Genomic DNA, 20,550 nt, shown 5'->3' with positions numbered 1-20,550 from the left:
GAGGGAGACTAGGAAAGACTGGAATCGATGTTGTTTCCAGTCCCAAACGATCTCCTAATGTTGACAGCATTGCACTCGGCCCTCACGTGTACTACTTCATCCATTCAAAATTGTTGTGAATTTTATCGTGTCAAACAAAAAGTAATTTTTATTAGTACATCTCGGACATTGTGAACATGATCCTTTGCCTGTTATCAATGTAAATCACAGTTCGCCCTCTTGAAACCTATGGATCCTAAGTTGGAAGAAGTATTTAAGAAGTGGGAAGCCCATAGTTCTGGTCCTTCTCGAGCAGCAAATGATGAAGAATCACAGCGTCAGAGGGAAGAAAGGCAAAGAAAATTCCGTGATAATTTGGAAGCACCGTTCCGAAAGCCCTCAAGACAAAGGCCAAGAAAACGTAAATCGAAGGTACAGCTACAGCTGTAGTGAGTTTTGATGTTGTTGTTGTTAACGTTATTGGCATTGTAATGGTTCTTAACACTTTAACTCCCACGAGTGATCAAGACAGAATTTCTCTTTACATTATCAAGTAGACAAGTGATGAGAATAAAGTAAATTATTAATAAGGGGATTATTAGTTGATGCAATACCAAATTCTCCAAAATAACATTATAACAATTGTATAGCAGATAGTAAGGAGAATAACTAAATGGATCTTCGGAGCAAAAGGGTTAATAAGTATTAGGTTGACCCCAAAGACCAAGCATTAAGACCTACCCACTGACAAAATCTTAGAAATTGGTTATGGTTCATTTTAGACCATTTAACCACCAAAGGATCAATGATTTCTTCAGCAGATGGTTTAATTTGCTGTTTTATATGACAACTGAGACTGACCTAACAGAAATAGAACATTAAAAAAATTAAAGTAACATTAGTAGCAAACAGCAACTAAATCTATGTTGAAAAAGTTGGAAATCTTCAGAATAAAGAAGATATGAACATTGCTCACCTGAGTGATACACAATAATCTCATCCACATAAAGTGCAACAAAATTTTGGGAAGGATAGTATTCTACCATATCTTGAAAAAAGGACACGCATGGGGAAAGGAAATAATTTTTATTAGTCTGGCTCAATTAATGTAATAACCGGAAAATAGTTGTTTAAGTATGCCAATGAGGCAGCTGGTTTATGAGTGACCAGCTTTTCCTGTGTGATCAGTGTGTGGACAAATTGAAACTGTAAGAAGTGTGGATGATGACACTTGTATGTTTAGAGGAGCTGTTTTCCACCTCAGGAGGTAGCAGACACAAACCCTATTGCCTTTTCTGTGGAATTTTTTTCAGGCTTTTGATTTTCTCCCTCTAAATCTCTTAATATATATGATACCTGCAAATTAATGTCATTTTCAGTTTACTTATAATTTTTGTGTAACTTTGAGTAGCGAGAAGATTTCAGTTTCAAGCCACTAACAGAAGTAAAGTTCAGTGTGCCTCATGCAGTCATACCCTCCATGTACAAAAGAAAGCGGCCATTGATGGGAGAAGCTTGTGACAGATGTTGCAGAGAGAGTAAGGTATTCTATTCCACTTGTATGTTTAAAAACATTTTGCTTATCCTTCGTTGAAAGGATGGGTTAGTAGGAGGCAAGCAAGTCTACAAATAAACACCATTTTCTAGGCACAAATTGATCAATTAAAGGATATTTCCTTTCAAATATATATCTGTGTTTCTTTCAAAACTTTTTGTGGAGCAAAAGTATTTTACATTTGTTGCTATATGAGAAAGAAGAATAAAAACTGATTTTGTAAAAAAAGTGAAAGAAAAAGAAAAAAAGATGTGGCACTAAAACAGTGACAAAGCCACATAATCCAAACTTTTTAAAAGGCTGATTCTGGAATCCAGACCCAAATACACAGCTGATCAGTAATCCTTTTTCTGTTTTTAAAACGTACTGCAAATTTATCAGCTCAATATTTATAAAATCTGTAATCCATGAGTTTTTTTCTAAAGGCTAAATCATTTGATAAAAACATTCACCACCCTTTCCTCTTACTATGATTGTTTTGTAGTTGTGAAAATTAATTGTGTAATTCTTCTTGGCAGATACTCTATGAGGAAGGGAAAGTTTCATGGGGTATACGCAATGTTCTTAGCATGGACCTTTTTAGAAAGTAAGCCTAACTATTAAATCCTGAGAATCAAATCACCAAAACCTAGGATATTTCATCAGGAGCCCATAGTTAAGATAGTGTTGTTTTAAGAAAGTAAGCTTAAAATTTAAATCCTGAGAATTCAAATCACAAAGCCTAGGATATTTCATCAGCAACCCATACTTCAGATGGTGTTTCTTTGTCCATCCATTTTTCTTTTTTCTGAGATGTAGTTCTTGCTGGATGGATGAGGTTTTATTTTGCAACCTCTGAGAAGAAAAATACCATGTTGATCACTAAATGTAGCAGTTTGTTACACTTAATTAATGTTGCAGACAGAATTTCTTAAAAAGAAGTTTCTGCCATATTGCTTTTGTGTGGAACTGTGACATCAGTCATCAATATCCTGATGTGAAGAAGGATGTTTTACATTCAGCCAGGTGAGATTATGGAAGCTGTCAGTGTCTTAATTAATTGCTTCAATTTTGCATGAAAATTTGCATTTTTTTATATTATTAAAAATTTTATAGATTGCCCTTGTATGGAAAAAAATTTTGCAAAATAAAAATTTATCTCTTGTCAAATGAATTCCGTTGGGTGCCAATCAATTGTCAATTTACAGTATATTCTTCATTTTCCATCTATTCATATATTGTAGTTAGCAATACTATGTTGCGTACGATGCACGATACTATGTTGCGTATGATGCGTAGTATTATGTATATATGAACTTCATATATACATAATACAATGTTGCCTTCCTTGTTTATGTCTTGCTACTTGGAGATGAAAGTGCTGCAAAAACTTCTTAGTTACCACATCTTTTTAGCAAAAATTTCTAGAGGATTTACAAGATTGTTACACAATCATTATAACTGACTCATTAATATTTTTTTTTATATTTATTAGAGTGAAAACCTCCATTCTCTCTCCTGCTATGCAAGAGCCTCCATCATCAGGTGTTTAAATTGGTCAAATTTGCAGTTTAATCAAAATAATATACCAGGCTCTTTTAGAATAGATGAAAAATTGTATAATTTTGCCATTAAGTTTTATGGGTAAATCAGGTTGAGTTAATTTCAAAAGTATCAGAAAAAGAATTATTGATCAATTTGGAACAGTATGGTTTTATGAATTGTGACAAAGAAATGCAGTGGTTGACACATAGGGAACTTTTCAGCCCTTAAAACTTAACTTTGTAATTTTTAATACCAAGTAGGGACAGTAACTTAGTATATTATATTTTTCTTATTCAGAACTTATAAATTATTGTCTACAACATCTTAGTACCCAAATTCTGAGTAAGAGCTCCCTATACAGATGTAACAAGTTTGTGCCCTTTTTCAACAACAGGTCAGGACATCAAAACTGTAGAAAATGAAAGATGGAAGAGAATCAATACTGCTGAAAAAAAGGCAGTTAATATTCTGAATGGGATGGCTGCAGTGGTTTACAGGAAGTTTGTAAGGTAATAAAATAGCATGTTAGCCAATGCTATTTTTACAGTTAGCTGTTAAAAAAAAGAAAAAAAAACAATTAGGCTTCATTTGGTTTCATTTAAGTTGCATGTTCAAGTACAAGTGGCAGAAGTGGCTGTCAATATGCTGAACTCTGGGCTGTAATGTGTTCAGTTTAGATAATTCATCTTTTAGTTTCAATGAAACTGAAAGATTATTGTCTGATAGTGTGTCAACTTGGTCTTTTCCAGGTTCACCACTTGGTTTCTTTTCAAACTATTCAAAAGATTGTTATTCAGTATACAAATTCAAAGAGGACAAATTGACATCTTGAAAGAAGCTTCTCAGGTAAGCTACTTAAAAATCATACTTAGTCTATTGGTTTATTGTTCAGATGTTCATTAGTGCTACTGATCCAAAGGGATCACATTCTTCTACATTGTAAGTTAGGGATAATTGCATTAGGAGCTGTGGCTTTATGACAAGACTGAACTTATAGGAAACATTATCTTGTATTCTGTAGGCTAAAATCTTTGTGAAAAGGCACACAGAGTTTAGGTTTTTTCTTCATTTGTGTTGCCAGGATGACAAACCTCTTGTGTTCCTACCACTTCATAAAAGCCACATGGATTATATTCTACTGACGTTTGTGCTTGTTACATGTGATATTAAGGTTGGAATACCATAATAATATGTAATTACCACTGTTCCCATTTTTTTGCCTGTTATAGAGTAAGAATTGATCTTTACATGTCACATCATTATTAAAACAGCATGATATTTTTTAAAGCAATTCATCAGCAATTATTTCAAAATTTTCAAAATTCTCATAATTATCTTTATTGAGGGAATCTTGGTGTAGTTGTTTGGGACATAAAGAATTTCTCTTTTACATGCTCTACTTTTAGTGTGTACTCCTAAGGATGAAAGAAAGTTAGATCAATGTCATTTACAGTGACATTATACTCAGGTAAACTGCATGCTTGAACCCAGGATTGACAGTTACCCAGGCATGTAGTCAGACCTCCCTAGTGAGGAAAGTCCTCAAAAGCTCTGTTGTTAGTTTTGTGACAGTAACTGATGTATCAACAAGCAGAGCAGAAGTCTCTTAGCCATCAATATCATGGCATATTTGAGAAGTTAGTTTTTACTAAACAGACTTCCCTAGCAAATGATTCAATTCCTCATTTGACTCTGAGAATGACTTATCTGTTCAGGTTGGTGAAAACTTCAAACCATGTTACCTACAACAGTACTTTGCAAGACAACTAGATTGTACAACCACCGACATAACTCAACCTCTTGCTTGTAGTGGTACCTTACTTTGACTGTGAGGGAGGCTTCCAAGAAAATGTTAGATAATTCACATTAAACAAAGTTATTCTTATTGAGTATTCTCTTTTTTTTCTCTTTCTCCTTGTTATTTTCAGGTTCCTCATGTGGCAGCAGGAGGTATACCAAAGAGTTTTTGTATTGACTTTTTCCAACATGGTTGCAGCTTGAAGTGTTGTTACTCAATATACTATCTATTCACAACAGTGGTAATTATTATGAGGGCATTTCCTTTTGTTTGCAGATAACTTGAACATACCATTTTTGGGGTGGATTTTAAGACATTTAGGTGGATTCTTTATCAAGCGTAAACTGGATCATTCCTCTGGGAAAGATGAGTTGTACAAGTGTATCCTTCAAGAGGTAAGAATTCAGTTTGCAAGTTTTCTCATTACACACTGTCAGAAATCATGAGCTCAGGTTCAAATATGTACCTTTTATGTTTGTAGTATGTGGAGCAGCTTCTTCAGAATGGACAGTACCTTGTATTTTATATAGGTATGTTTATCCTATGATCTCACCTTGAGTCTGTAAATGTTAATAGTCTTTATAAACATGCAACCTAATCATTATTGGTTGCTTAAGTTGTGACAATCAACTCTAACTCAGCAGAGTTGCATGAGCACTTGTAAAAGGGTCACAGACATTTTTGACGGAACACTTATTAAATCCTCAATGGTAGCTCTAAAAAAGGCTCAAATTATAGAAGATTTGTTAGTTATCTCATTTTTAACTGTCTTATTCCCTATTCTACCTTTTGACCATTCCAATGTCTTTCTCAATGCTAGAGAGCAATCAAAACATTTTCTTTGCAATAAACAATTTGTTGAAGATCTCTTTCTTTTCTAGTTTGTAGCATGACTCTTTTTTCTTGCATGTACCTCTAGAGGGTAGTAGGTCAAGAAGTGGAAAAGCCATGGTTCCAAAGTCTGGTCTTCTCTCTCTGGTTGTCAACTCAGTCACAGAAGGTATTGCATTGGCCTTGACCAGTTGAAATCCATGTCATAGTTTGCTACTTTCTTAACTGTCAAGAATTAATTAGTTCTGCTTATATCATTGTAACAGCCTATGTGCTATATCAGAAGCATGTGGCCAAGGTGTTATGCTTCTGGCAATATTTTAAACTTGTATAATTTCTCTTGATTTTGTTTTCTATCAGGTGTAGTACCAGATGTGAATGTTGTTCCAGTAAATATCTCTTATGAGAAGGTAGAAGTGCAATTTCACAAAATAAATTATGCTTTCAAGTCAATAAGAATAAAGTACCTTTTAGTAGTCCAGTTAGTCTCTTGTGAAGTTTTTCTTTTCTTTTATAATCCAGAATGTTGCCTTTATAGTTGACTGCAGTTTCTCTTATTTTTCAATCCAGGTTGTGGATTCAGGTTACACTAGGGAACTCCTGGTCAGTGTGTTTTAAATGTCAGGCAATTCACCCTGTACTATCCCCCAGCATAAGTTTTGCTTTGTATTGTTGATAATTACTAAAAAACAAAGAGCCATCTTTAAGAGAATGTGTCCATGTGTCTGCAGGGTGAGTTAAAGACGCCAGAGTCATTCTGGAGCACACTGAAAAGCATCTGGCACGTCATCGGAACAAGATATGGCAATGTCAGGCTTGACTTCGGCCAGCCATTTTCTCTCCAGGTTTGTGTGCTTTGTTTAAAATCCTTAGTGTTTTCTTTTTTTACGACTTCATGAACTTGAATGAGAATACATCTTTACTCCTAAATGGTTCTAAATATTGACAAATTTTTGAGATTCGAAAATCTGACCCAAACTTTTCAAGATAGACAAACCATGTAGTCACCATGGTTATCATGAAAGTAAAAAGCAAAGAGAAAAAAAATTACAACTTGTAAGCTCAACTTAGTTTGGTCAGGAATTAATTGCTAGTTTAAGGTGAGGTAGTTTTTTTAATGTGAAAAATATCGTCAGTTGTTAAACGTATTTGTAATGTGTTTGATTTCTCTTAATGCTTCCATCAATAGGAATTCTCCCAAGCCATGGACCAATCTCAGCCAATGCAGGAATTTGCTGCAAAATCGTTAGCTAGAGCATCCGATATCTCGTCACCCAAGTCTTCTCTTGTGCGGAACCACTCTGAGGTCTCGCTAAGTGAGTTAGGTGATGATAAGTGTTTCACCCTCACCAAGGCTCTTGGATATCACGCCATTCGTGGTGGGTTATGAAGTTTAATTCTGGTTTTCACTGTGTAGACTGAGTGTAGTGCTTTGTGTATCTTCGGTGTTTGTGGCACAAAAAGTATCTTCGAAATGTCTGCACAATCTTTCACTATCTTAAATATATATTGGTTTCACTTTTCCTCTGACACTCCACGAAAGAATCATGGATCATTTAGAGGAGTGTCTGAGAAGTAGCCTGTGAATGCTTGCCCTCCTTGATACCATATAAGGACATTTGTGAAGAAGGGAGAAGGGAGGAGGAGAGGGGGGGTCTTGGGCTAGGATACTGGGGGCCAGTCAGGTTCATCGTTCAAACCTTTGCTACACCAAAAGAAGAAACTTTTCACCTTTGACCTCCTTTATTTCCTCCGTACTTACAACGAGGTTGAGTAAACTATGTTTTAAGACCGGTTGGAGTTCATGAGAACGAGGTATCTCGACAAAGTAACGTTTGTTCATGCATCTCGATGGAAAAGTATCTGAGGGTCAATGTGGTGGGACTCAATATGTTGTCAACTTCTTCTTACTAAAAAACCACTCTTACTATCTTGTCGTTAGATTCCGCGAACTGCAGTGCAGTTATGAGTACCAACATGGTCGCCTTCCTTCTCATGAACAGTCATAGGAAGGTAAGTTGTTGGAATTTGTAAATTATTGAATCCTATTCATTTTGTTGATTCAATGAGCCTATTTCTTTAGGGTGCCACATTTCAAGAACTGTGTACGTCCTTTGACTGGTTGTATAGGGAAATAACCTCACGAGGAAGGTAAACAACTTTTATTGTCGGTAACTCTAAAGAGAACGAGATATGCTTGTAGGTATCAAAGATTACTTGTGGTGCTTTGAAGTAAGACGTTTTTCTCACTTAGAAGATACATTGAAAAAATTTGTGAACATTGTTAAGTGAAAGAGGACTGATACCAATGGTTTTCTCCTGTTCCCCTTTTCTATTAGTCCCCTTGTTTCTTAGTCGAGTGGATAAAACGAAGAGCCATAACGTAGTAAAGTTTGCTGGTTACGTTCAGTATTGTCATAATTACTACAAAATACCGGCATTTATCTTCTGTTTTCAAGAGATGTCGGCTTTTCTGGGAAGACTGCAGCCGTTGTCAGTCATGCACTGCGACTTTTGGACGATGACGTGACATCAACGGAATCGCGGACAGGTCCTCAGAAGGATACAGTGGAACAAGTTCAACCCAAGAATGGTTTGCCTCATATTCTGAATCTGGCATTTTACAGTAATCAGGTAACTCACCGGACATGCAAATGTACTTAGTCACGACAAGCCATGACACTCTTTGTTTGTCCTGTCGTGGGATCAATTCTTAACCTTAAGAGCAATTTTCAATCGAGTGTCGAAAGTAGTTCGGAATTGCCTTGTTTTTACCTAACTTTGCTTTACGATTGGTTCTAAAATCTTGCGCCATTCTCGCAACTAATCAGTGGCAAAACTGAAAACAAGCGCGACTTATATGATACTAATATGATGTTTATTCAAACGTTTTGTAGAGAGCCGTGAATTACAGGTTTGTCACAATGAGATGTTGTTAAGGTTGAGAACAGACGTCGGCATTTTCTCAGGCGCCTCTGGCAGCTGCTTCAGTCCATATCGATCTCACCTTCCCACCCATCCCACCCCAGGGGAGGACATCCATCACACAGTAATCTCGTGTTTGGGAAATTAACGTCTCCTACCCCAACCCTGCAGGAAACGGGACCTCCATTTATTCGTTCCTATCCGAGAAGACTAGAATATCTAACCATTTCTTGATGTTATAGAAAGGTAGCAAATTCTTCTCAATTATTTTAAGACCTTGAGTGTTGGTCCGGCCGGGGCTCGAACCCTCGACCTCCCACACAACAGTCCAGCGCACTATCCATTGGGCTAACTGGGCGGCGGTTTTTGGTTACGACTTGGTCACACTCGCGTTTTCCCGCGCTTAAAGCAGTTTGATTGTTTTGACTTTGAGTTCTCATTGGCTCATGATAATCTAAACCTTTGTTCCGATCAGTCACTAGAATTATTTTGGTTTGGCTTTTGGACTCTCAATTGAAAACTGCTCTAACTGGTTACTTTTCGTTTCGTTTCAGGTTGTTTCAGTATTTTCCCTGGACGCTGTTCTTGGTAAGCTAAGGTTCTGTCAAAGCTGGAAAACTTGAGTTGTCTCATTCGAGTATTGTAACAACCCAATAATTGAAAATATTCCTTAAATGTTTAGCTTGTGCTATTATCGCCGCCGCAGAGGACAGTGAATCCTTTGACATAAACGACATCGAAGGACAGAAGATAATCACCCAGACATCGGTATGTGAGTTTTGACTCTCATTGCTTTGTAACATCTTGCCTCTTATTTAAATCTTTGTAAATGTCTGGTCCTTTTTCGTAACTAGATCTTGAACACGTCAGCCGAGGTATTCGCAGTCAAAATAGCAGCACTGATTTTCTCTACTGTCGCTTCATGATTGAAGGAATTCACTTTTACCCTCTCCTCTTGCAAAGCCGTTTAAACACGACTTTTCAAACTAATTGACGACTCATTATCGACTGAATTGACATAAGTAGACTTGCCTTTGAAAAAAAGAGATAGTCTCGTCGCAATTTTGGTCGAATGGAGTCTCTAAACTTTTGTCCCTCAGGTCTGGAAAAGTGTGATGGCGATTAATCTCTCTCATCAAGTTGTATTGTTGTCCGTCCTCAGTAGCTTTAGATTGTTCTGTTTACTCTTTGATAATGCTGTTCACGTTAACCATTTGTCTCTAGATAGTAGGAAAGGCGAAACATTTGTGCGATGTTCTTCAGAGAGAGTTCATATTAATTCCGGTACGTTGACTTCTTTTACTGAGTAGCTAAGGAGAAATATCGCGGAAAGGAAGAAAAGTATTTTGCTTTTTACCCAATATTTAGTGAGTGGACCCTGTGCATAATTAAGTCAAGTCCTCCTTTTCCTTTCCCTTTTCCTTCCCCTTTTCCTTCCCCTTTTCCTTTCCCTTTTCCTTCCCCTTTTCCTTCCCCTTTTCCTTTCCCTTTTCCTTCCCCTTTTCCTTTCCCTTTTCCTTTCCCTTTTCCTTTCCCTTTTCCTTCCCCTTTTCCTTCCCCTCTTCCTTCCCCTTTTCCTTTTCCTTCCCCTTTTCCTTCCCCTTTTCCTTTCCCTTTTCCTTCCCCTTTTCCTTCCCCTTTTCCTTTCCCTTTTCCTTCCCCTTTTCCTTCCCCTTTTCCTTTCCTTTTTCCTTTCCCTTTTCCTTCCCCTTTTCCTTCCCCTTTTCCTACCCCTTTTCCTTTCCCTTTTCCTTCCCCTTTTCCTTCCCCTTTTCCTTTTCCTTCCCCTTTTCCTTCCCCTTTTCCTTTCCCTTTTCCTTCCCCTTTTCCTTTCCCTTTTCCTTTCCCTTTTCCTTCCCCTTTTCCTTCCCCCTTTCCTTTTCCTTTTCCTTCCCCTTTTCCTTCCCCTTTTCCTCCCTCGCCCCACCCATCTCTCCCTTTTTCGCTGCATCCACTTTCTGCTACTCCTACTCCTTGTCCTTAGTAACTTCAACTCCCAGTCCTCAGTCACCTCTAACCTCCAATCTAGAATCACAGCTCTTAAACCACGGGACAGTGTCTATGGTTGGACTTAAACTGAAAAGATAAGACTTTATTGATTATTTGTATTGAAAGAAAAGATACTTTCATTAACCAGTACGCACTCAGTAAAACTCAGCTGAAAAGCGTTATTGGAAGTTCACCGTTTGTGTATTTTCAGCCATGTGTGTCCCTAGAGTCTGCTCTGACAGAGGGACTGGACAAATTTACATCCAGTGAGACCATAAAGATCATAGCAGAGGTATGTAGTTATACAACAGTTTGAGTAACAGGAGAAATAAAGGCACTCGTTAGACTGTGTCTTTCTTAGCCTTTCCAATTGCGTTTTCTCTCCAGTTATTTGGCAAGTGCATTTCTTTCAATTCCTTTTCTTTTCTTTGTATAATTTGCTTCATTTTCTCGACAGAGCAACTCCACCAGTTCTCGAGGCAGTCAATGGGGATGGGATGACGACGATGAGTACATGCGAGAATTTGACGTCACGGAGATCGAGTACAAGGTAAGTTTTATTCTTTTTCCTTTCAGCGATATCGATGCAAATAGTTAAGAGCTGGGCTGTCGAATAAAGAAAGACGTTGTCCATAAGTCACGAGCGTGGGTCAAAGGAAACAATTTGAGTCCTGCTCCAGGATTTTAATCAAGCTCAGAGTTGCGGATTACGTGGTTATTTGCGTCACTACAAAATAAAAGAGAACTCGATGGTGAGCAATGTCATAATGACATACAAGGTCTACATGTGACAAGTGTCCCGCATACAGCTGGGGTCAGCAAAGTGTTTGTTAGCTTAGAATCTAGATTATTTTGTATGTGCCAATCCGCCACAAAAGTTTCAGAACAGACCGGTACCGCCTTTCGTGTAACAGGACAATGTTTCTCACAGTATCGCAAAGAGTTCGTTTGGTGAAAGGTGCTTAACGGTATTGATCACTGTCCCGTTAGAATGACCAAACCTATAGTGCACGTTATACGATCTGAAAGAAATGAAAGAGATTTGTCTTAAAAGACTGAATAAGCTATTAACAACATGTTTAGTTAGTAAAAGGTCCCATCTTGTTCCTTACACTTTTCAGATAATCCCATACTAGAATTTTTTTGCTTGCAAACAACTAAATCAGTTTCTGTATTTTTACTTTTTTGCTTATGACGCATTTTGGCAATTCACTTACCTCAGCTAACCAATGTAGATGAGCTACTGAAGAAGCTGAAGTTTCTTAAGTCAGTGGTTGCTCCGTTGATAGAATCATACTGGGTAGCAGCCTGTGGTTTACTTTGGCTCAGAAACCAGACGTTTTCAGGTAAACACTTTATATGATTTTTTCTAGTATTTCAATACTTGATGGATTCGGAAAGTTGTGTCAAAATTGGTTTCGTGATAAACCTTGAGTTGAATTTTCTTCGCTAACTCCTTTATTTCCTTTATCTTTTTCTCTTCTTTTTCTTCTTTCTCTTCTAAAACACAACAACCTACTGCACCTTTTTATATAGTTCCTTGCAATCTTTCTAGAAGATTCTACTTAAACAATAGAGTGTTTCTGTCGAGGAACTATCGGCTGATAGTTGCCCTGCGGAAATTTGATGTTCTTAAAACAAATATTTGCCCGAGAAGCGAAGCTTCGAGGGCAAATATGCTAGTTTTAAGAACATCAAATTTCCAAGGGGCAACTATCAAACCGATAGTTCCGAGACATAAACACTCTATTGTTTTTATTGTTCACCACTAAATTTTCTTCCGCGCCTACAGCTTGTCACAAATGTCAATAATTCGCACCCGTACATTGACTAAATAAAACGTTATACCTGTCAGAACTGAAAAGTCACTGTTTTTCCGATCTGCCTAGCTTCGCGGCCGTCAAACTATTCAAAACTTTTCACGGATGAGTACTATCAATCCAGGTATTTTCCGCGGACGGGCACTATCCATCCGTGATCGATTTAAACCAATAAGAACCGGAGAACTATTTTCAGTAACATTACATCATAGAATTTTCCAGAATTTACGGTAAGCAAGTCGAGTTTCTCTAAATAGACATCATGTACTCATGTCGAAACCACTAGAACTTTCCTAAAGGACTAATCAAGAATGAAACATCATGTCTTCTGTACAAAAATCGCTTGATCGTGCTAGTGACCTGTGCTGCATCACTATACATATTTATGTAGATTACTGTATTTGCCTGTCAAGTTGTGTTGTTTAACCACTTCAGCTGCTTGGAGACTGCAGCATTTTTATGTGGTCTGGTTTGGCTGTAGTTGTTATTTTTATCTCTATTCTATCTCATTTTCCCTCAAGATACTGAGTTTCTGACTGCTCTTCATTCCTGTGCCAAAGAACGAGTCAATGAAGGAGTAACAATGTTTCGTAAGTGTTCAACATTCTTACATTTAGTATGCTAATTGACTGAGATTCTTCAGGTGCAATAGAGGTCTTGAATAGTATTTTCTCTGTCCGAAAGACTACAACTGACAAAGCTTTTCCAGAAGTTGCATCACTCACTTTTACTCTCATCCATCCTGTCACTGATAGATGTTGCATTCAACTTCACGCCAAAAATAGTAGAGATGACATGAATCACATTTTGACCTGTGGTTAAGATTAACCAGTTAAAAAATTGATGTTGACAAGTTAGCTGCACGAGAATTAAATTATGGTTTTTTGTTGGGTCATACCTGTTGTGAAATTTTACTCACTTTATCGCATCTAGATCTTTGATCATCGCTCCATACTAAACAGATCTCTTGCTTTTTGTTTTCCAGCCGAGAGTTGTTCACTAGAACCTTTCCGTAATGCGGTGCGCATCTTCAAGGAATGGAAAGTGATACAAGTCAACGCCGAGAGCAGGGTGGCACTCTGTGACGCTTACAACAGTGAGGACGCCCTTTTTGATGTGATTGAAGACATCAATCAGTTTAAACTTTAACTGCCAAAAGAACTTTAAAATGTTTTGAAAACTTGAATAAATTTACCATGCCAGCTTCAATTCTGTTTCTGTTGTAATGTCGAATCCTCTTAATTTACAACTTCAACACCGGGAAAAGCTTCAAATCAAAGGAGTTGAGCCATGTTCTAACCTTTTTTTACAACGTGAAAAATTACCTTTATTGTGTAGGAAACCTCAATTCAAACTATAAGGTTTGTAAAATAGGAAAACACAAAATAAGGAATAATAATTCAAAAGGAAAAGAAGGATTGATAAGGACTCGAGAAGACTGACTTAAATTGCACACGACCTGACTGGCAAAATTTTAACCAATTTTTGAAGTTCACAAACCGTGACAAACTCCTTGGTGGGGTAGGGGAGGGAGCCGGGGTAGGCGTGGCGCTACAACCCTTTTGTAAGGTCCAGTTGAAAGCTTAGAACATCATGGTCTAATGGTTACGAGTTCTGTCAAAAAGAACCGTAAAGTCTCAATTTGCGCATAGATCAAGATGATAAAAGGAAGTGAGGCTGCTGGTTTATACCCTGAGGGGACAACTTTTATAACCGTTGGAAGTGCAGTTTCAAGTGGCAAAATTACAACCGAAATTCGATTCAATAAAACGCCAAGTCATACTGGTTCTTCCTGCCGATCCTACAATCATCCACATTACTCCAAAACCCTTTTGCAAATCACCTTTTGGCGGCCTTACATAACGAAGGTGCACAGCAAACATTTTTGCAAAGTCATATTTTATGCTTGGAAGAATACTCAGCAGTGCTAAAACACTCAAAGTCAATCACGTCGCTGGAGTGGCGAATACATGAATATGTCGAACTCCTGTCATTCTCCCCCATGTAATAGCTCCAACTCATTTAGTAACTATGGCGCAAAATCTATTTGTCCTGCTGGTCTTCATCTATGAGTTGCCTACGAGTAGGCTTTCATATTAGAGCCTCGGAAAGGGCGGCGAAGAAGCCCGTGAGATTTGAGCCGGCGAATTAAGATGCTAGCGTGTGAAGACTATTAGGGGTTCTGAAGGACCCCTCGCCGACCGTTGATAGCCTCTCGCACTTGGCTATATTCAGTATGAGGTGTCTATTTTGCCATGTGTTGATGAAGTTGCTTTGTATCATTTACTAGAATAAGGGCTAAAATGTTTTCGTGACGGTGTCACCCTGTTTTGACATTTTATTTGATTGGTGAGCGACAATTTCCCAGCATGACAGACGTTACTGACCTACCCTAACTATCTCAATTGACCCTTATCATCCATAACATTATTTTCTTATTTTCTTATTTTCTTGTCAAATTGCTCCGTGGTGTAATTTTTCTTTAGCGCGAGTTCGCATCCAAAACATTTCTTCCAAAAACCTCAGTTCTTGCTTTCGAATAAGTGAAAATATTGAAATTCACCCAAATGTTTTTCTTACTATCTTGAATGTGTACTAAGAAAACAACGGTCGCGACGTGCTTAGTTACACGTGAATGCGCATAATTAATTTCCATAGAGAGTTTTTTTGTTAACGAAAGAGACGCAAATTTCTGTGACGCAGAGTGATATTTAGTAACAAAAATTACAGTAGCTACCGCATAACGGTTGTCTTAGCAGGGTGGCTCGTCGGTGAGGCTTACCATCTTGTTGATGCGGGAGAAGGCTTTCTGTTCAGATTTTGTTGCAATGCGGAGAGCACTATCATTCATGGTTTAGCGGTAAGTAGCTTTGAATTTTAAAAACCTCGATGCCTGTACGGTGTTGTTTTAGTTTAACTGGTGTACACCGTCGAAGCAAGTCAGGAACGCTAAGTGCAGACTGATAAAGGTTCGATCCGGAATTCACCTCCGGATGAAAGTTTGTACTTTCTATTTGAGGCGACTGGGTTCAGTTTTCGAGCCGACAATGCTCGACAAATCTAACATGGATAATGTTATAGTTAAGTGAATAATGCAAATTCCCTGCCTGATCACCAAAACTCTTGTGAATACGAAGATATCATCGTGTTTCAAATACGAATTTCCGCAAACATCAGTCTCATTTTCAACCTTATCCAATTTCGTCGAGAGTTTTCAAAGGGATTAAGACAATTTCTTCGTGGAACACGGAAGAAATTTTATGCACTTCTCCACAAAATTGAATTACACGTTGGCCATTTAAAGCGCACCTTTTACCCTCACGTTTGTTTAAGTAACACAAAATCAAACAATATTTATTACGCGTCCATTATGTCAGAAATAATAACATGCGGAAATAATTCGCAATTTTCAGCTGTTAGGTTATGTGAATATGCGGTTAAAACGTCTAACAATTTTCAAAAGTTGTTGTCGCCATATATGGGCTATTGTAAAACATAGTTAGTGGAGGGGGACTGGCCATTAACTATGTGCAAAACTAACGGTCACCACATTGGATCGTTATTTCCCGCAGGGCTAATTTCAACGGTTGGCTGAAGATGCGCATTGAAAAACAGCATCTAACAACTTTTCGCATAAAGAAATTTCCAGAGTTTGTTTGTTTGTACGATGCATTTGGCAAACTGTGAATTTCTTTGGAATAAAGTGAAAAACAGCATTCGTAGAGAGCAGGAGGGAGTCGTGCTTCCTACTGACACACCAGTAACTTTTTCCGTCTTGTAGATAGACAAAGCAAAATTACGTGTGCATGTTCTATTTCTTTTTGCATTTGTGCGGACACAAAATTACGTAATACTTACTTAGCTAACTTTTTCCATAGCAAGTTTTCTCTTAACCATTGCTGTGATACATGCCCCCGACAGATTTTCGTATTTAAAAAACTCAGATAATATTTCATGTAATTTTGGTAAGATTAGTCATGCAGCTTTTGTTTCAAAGGCGCTCTGAACACGAAAACTCTAACAGGGGGTGTACCCGATCAGAGACATGAAGAGTTTTATAATGGATCAGTTTACCGCAGTGATCAAGTGAAATGGTGAAGCTTGGAAAAGCGAAACAGCGCAAGTAATTTTTTTCTTATTTATTGTGTTGGGAGGGCGATGCATCTCCAACAAAAACTACCTCCATCAAGTGTCTTCCGTATTTATTCAAAATTCCTCGTTCGCATTTTTCTGACAGAACCTAAAATAATAGCGATACAGATGCAGAGAAATAAGTTTTCCATATAGAGATGGCAATTGTGCCACGAGGATACTATTCATTTTGTATTGTTTTAATATTTTTTTGTCTGTGATTTCACGATAGGCTTTCCCAGATGGCGACTTTTGCGGCTAAATATCTTGTATCGAGTGCAACAAGTGGAGTTACCGGCAGAGTTGGGGAGTTGGGCGGAGATATAGGAAAAACACTCAGTATGGAGAATTTGAGTAAAAAAGACATAGAAAGAGCTGAAAAAGAACTGAATAAAGAAGAGAAGGCAAGGAAAAAGAAACACCACAAAATGGAAGCAATACGAGAAAAACTAAGATCTGACATGAGAGGAAAATACGGAATCAAAAAAAGGAGAGCACACGAACCAGTTGAAACACATACTGGAGTATTGATGCCAAAAAGCGAAAAAGAACTGCTGTTAAGTCCTGACGACAAAGATCAGGAAGAAGACGATGAATGTGTGCTTTATCCTTGTTGTCCATGGATTCGTTCGTGTTGTCCTTGTTTATACAACGGTATCAAACAGTCGTGAGTTTCACGGTTGACAACCTTTTTCAGTGAGACGTACAACGTAACACCGCCGACATGAAAAAGCTAGTCGTGGAAATCGTAAAATTTGAAAATTAAATTTAAATAAACAGCGTTTAGCGCCAATTTTGTAACTTACTGGTCATCCATTTCTTTCAGTTTATATCAGTTCTGTAGAAAGAAAAGCAACCTGTGCTGAGTAATGCTTATGAAGCTGGCCCACTGCACTGAACAAAATTTTTGCTCTGTCCGTTGCTTGATATAGAAACTGCTTTTTCAAGCGTTTAGTCAAGTTGGTGCACTGTGATATGACTCCTACTACGAAAAGGTTCAACTTGAGAATACCCCTCCCAAATGAGACAAACTATCAGGTATCTTGCTCCAAACGTTTGCAAGGCTTGTTTTGTTTCCAGTGTCCAATCAGAAACAACACAAATCTGAGGGACTTACTTCTCGAGCTGGACGTATTGATATGGAAGAGGTGAACCGCGTGGACTGAGACTTTTTTGCGCGTGTTGTGTAAAACCGACTTAATCCTCTGTAAAGCAGCATTTACTGTTGTCAAATATTAAAAGAAAGGAGAGTCCAACCAAATTAACACCTGTTCCCAGCAGAAAAGCACAAATGGCCTTGAAAGTACTTAGAAAAATGGGCTGAATTTGCGATAACATCGGCTGATAGGGTGGTTTAAATTTTATTAAGCAGTTACAGTTGTAAAAAACTTAGGGCCGGTTATTTGCACGAGGTCTGACCCGAACCGCGGTTTAGGCGAGCAGAAGGATGTACGCATTCTCTATAAGAGGTCTGTTTTCAGTAAATAAATGTCCTTCCACTGTTAGCTTTCGGCCGCTCTTGACAGTTTTCACAAAAGTAAATGTCCAGATAAAAGATTCAGCCAAATTCAAGATAGTTTAGAACGCGATTTTGTTAAACGGCCCACTTTGTCTAAATAACCGGCCCTTAAAATTTCAATAAAAAATCTGGAAATACCGGTTAGAGATCCTGCCTCTTTCCCGCCGAAATAATTTTCTGTACATTCAAAAATACTTCAAGAACCTCTGTTGCTGATGGCCTCTCTTCTGGATCTTCTTGTTTACAAGACTCGTGAATTCCTATCAAGAGACGTCTAACATAATTACTATTATGAACTCGGCCAAGTAGTTTGTCAACAACATTGGGTATTCTCCAGAGATCAATCCTCTCATCATAGGGAGGCATCTCTTCGTCATCAAACGGGCGTGAGTTACCATAAGGCCAGAGCTGTTCAGGAGCTACAAAATCACCGTACAGTTCTCTGTGACCGCACTTGATCAGTTCCCCTTCATCTGCTTTTACTTCTGGTAAAGCATCAAGATCATTGATGACAAGATGAAAGTCATTTGTTACCAGGTACTGTGACAATGTCTTTGTTATGTCATTTGAATCACACATGACCCGCACACCAAGAGGACTGTTATGAAGAAATTGGAGGATTTTAACATAGTCTATGCAAAGTTGAAATCTTGTTTCTAGAGTGTTGAAGTGACCAAGTTCTGGTCTCTCAAGGAGTTCATCAAGTGTGTCTGCTGAACCATGCTTGTAATAACCTGTTACCATCTGATAATAATATATAAAAGGGTTTCAGATATCATTACTTCATGTACTGGTTATATCAACATGTATGGACACAAAATGATAATATTCATTTTCCCATCCTTGTACTCCATTTTTTCCAATCCCACCCTACTGAAAAAACTGTATACCAAGGGGCTAAAATTTCCCACAGTTCCCAATTTCAGTAGAAATATTGTGTAAGCAATGTACATAAAACATAATTTCCAAGGACATATAACATTTATTTGAAACTAGATTACCCATATAATTGAGAGAACAAAAAAGACTTCAAGGTTAAACAACCTTGCATCACTTTGATCTCTGTATCAGAAGCTAAGATCATTGTGAAAGGTGTTAGGAAGATTAACACCTTTCAACTTCCTCAACTTTCCTCCCACCTTTCATTCCCCTCCCTGAGAAAATGTTCCACAAAAACTACCGTAAGTTGCTTGAGTGTGATCCTGTTGTATTCCAGCCAAGAAAAGAAGTGGGGAGGGGGTGGGGTGGGTGGAGCTTTTTAGGAGTTAAAAACTGTTTTTGAATATCACAAGAAATTGCATTAAATACAACTCTGACCCTAATAACTTGCAAAACCCTCTAACCAATAACAGTATTTAAGAAAGATTTAACCCCAATACTTCATTATGTATACAGTTATTAGATAAAAGAAAGCAAATACCAGGGCTCAACACTAACAGTAGCCAACTAGCCACAGACTAGAAGAAATTCAGTTTTAGCTAATGGTTTTTGATTTCCATTAACCAGTTTGGCTAGTAAACAAAGTGAAATTGTCATGACATCTTGTTGTCACGAGCCACTTTGTTAGTAAGTTGAAAAATTAGTGGTATAGGGTTTTATTAGATTATTTTTTTTTAACTCCGAATATCACATTTCTAGTGTTTTGATTGGTTCACTCAACTCCAGTTATCAGCTCATATTTCAAGTCACCTTATATGGAAATGCATTACACCAACTGTTGCATGGTTGAAAAAAAAAGCTCCAACTATTAATCGTTGTAAACAGTCCAGACATAGCTATGAGGTTACGTCACCCTCTAACCCAGGAATTAATTGACAAAATTGACACTATGCTTTACATTGAGCCACTCAATCACCTCTAGACTGCCACTGTAGCAAATTCCAATGAGCTGCACCACAAATTCACTCCCTTGAAGGCCTTCCACCATATGCATTCCGTGTAGGCAATCTTCGTAATAAAGGTCACTCGCGCATTTACTATGGACCACATCATACCCGTGCCAATCTGCCAAATAAACTTCTTTGACCGCATTTAAATGACCTGGAATACCAATTCTTCGTCTAGTCCTCACGTCAAGAGCAATACTAGTACAATCTAACCATTGTAAACACGCGATCCAACCTCGAAAACTAAAATGGCCGGGCGGGCAACGAACGCAGGTTCCGTCAACTACTTGAAAATTAGACGGGCATTCCGGTTTTCCGTTATTTCTTCCAGAGCCACTTTGCCTTCCTTTGTGATGCTCGTTTTTTCGAGTCGTTTTTCGTCCAGAAAATAACAAATAATAGGTTAATAACAGAAGAGGAAGTGGAGTGAAGTAAAGTTTCCAATTAACCGCCATCTTTGTTTTGTGGTGTCGTAGCCTGGGTACTACTAGTGTCCAGTTGATTCGTGAAAGTCCGAGGGAAATCTGGGTTTTCATTAGGGCGCCATTTTTTGAACGAACGTTTGTTTTCACGTTGTCAATTTCAATCGTTGT

General features: G+C 38.0%; 3 protein-coding genes and 1 long non-coding RNA gene across 4 annotated transcripts; 2 read left to right on the top strand and 2 right to left on the bottom strand.

Annotated features, from left to right (window-relative positions):
• The first annotated feature begins 57 nt into the window (after positions 1-57).
• On the top strand, positions 58-13,630 carry LOC111330003 (glycerol-3-phosphate acyltransferase 1, mitochondrial). The gene is made up of 27 exons (XM_022934782.2): positions 58-411; positions 1,391-1,522; positions 2,053-2,120; positions 2,435-2,539; positions 3,009-3,058; positions 3,453-3,567; positions 3,808-3,904; positions 4,140-4,229; positions 4,987-5,008; positions 5,133-5,251; positions 5,338-5,386; positions 5,776-5,856; positions 6,048-6,097; positions 6,258-6,290; positions 6,419-6,532; positions 6,877-7,066; positions 7,630-7,700; positions 7,771-7,838; positions 8,147-8,321; positions 9,167-9,200; positions 9,295-9,380; positions 9,837-9,896; positions 10,813-10,893; positions 11,059-11,151; positions 11,824-11,947; positions 12,943-13,011; positions 13,407-13,630. The coding sequence occupies exons 1-27, from the start codon at positions 229-231 to the stop codon at positions 13,568-13,570; spliced, it is 2,523 nt and encodes an 840-aa protein (XP_022790517.1). The 5' UTR covers positions 58-228; the 3' UTR covers positions 13,571-13,630.
• LOC148741808 (uncharacterized) lies at positions 10,673-13,466 on the bottom strand. The gene is made up of 2 exons (XR_015995978.1): positions 13,341-13,466; positions 10,673-13,233 (listed from the first exon to the last, which is right to left on the bottom strand). It is a non-coding gene; the product is annotated as an uncharacterized LOC148741808 (long non-coding RNA).
• A 1,493-nt stretch (positions 13,631-15,123) lies between the features above and the next one.
• LOC111329990 (uncharacterized) lies at positions 15,124-17,357 on the top strand. The gene is made up of 3 exons (XM_022934771.2): positions 15,124-15,281; positions 16,419-16,544; positions 16,785-17,357. Exons 2-3 carry the CDS (start codon positions 16,513-16,515, stop codon positions 17,221-17,223), a joined length of 471 nt encoding a protein of 156 aa, XP_022790506.2. The 5' UTR covers positions 15,124-15,281; positions 16,419-16,512; the 3' UTR covers positions 17,224-17,357.
• A 540-nt stretch (positions 17,358-17,897) lies between these two features.
• On the bottom strand, positions 17,898-20,493 carry LOC111329972 (protein O-mannose kinase). Its single transcript, XM_022934746.2, has 2 exons — positions 19,927-20,493; positions 17,898-18,815 (listed from the first exon to the last, which is right to left on the bottom strand). The coding sequence occupies exons 1-2, from the start codon at positions 20,491-20,493 to the stop codon at positions 18,213-18,215; spliced, it is 1,170 nt and encodes a 389-aa protein (XP_022790481.1). The 3' UTR covers positions 17,898-18,212.
• Positions 20,494-20,550: the final 57 nt, after the last annotated feature.

This window comes from Stylophora pistillata, chromosome 1 (assembly GCF_964205215.1).
Source record: "Stylophora pistillata chromosome 1, jaStyPist1.2, whole genome shotgun sequence".
Classification (NCBI taxonomy): domain Eukaryota; kingdom Metazoa; phylum Cnidaria; class Anthozoa; order Scleractinia; family Pocilloporidae; genus Stylophora; species Stylophora pistillata.
Note: the sequence above shows the minus strand (reverse complement) of the source record. Positions and strands in the feature narration are given on the sequence as shown.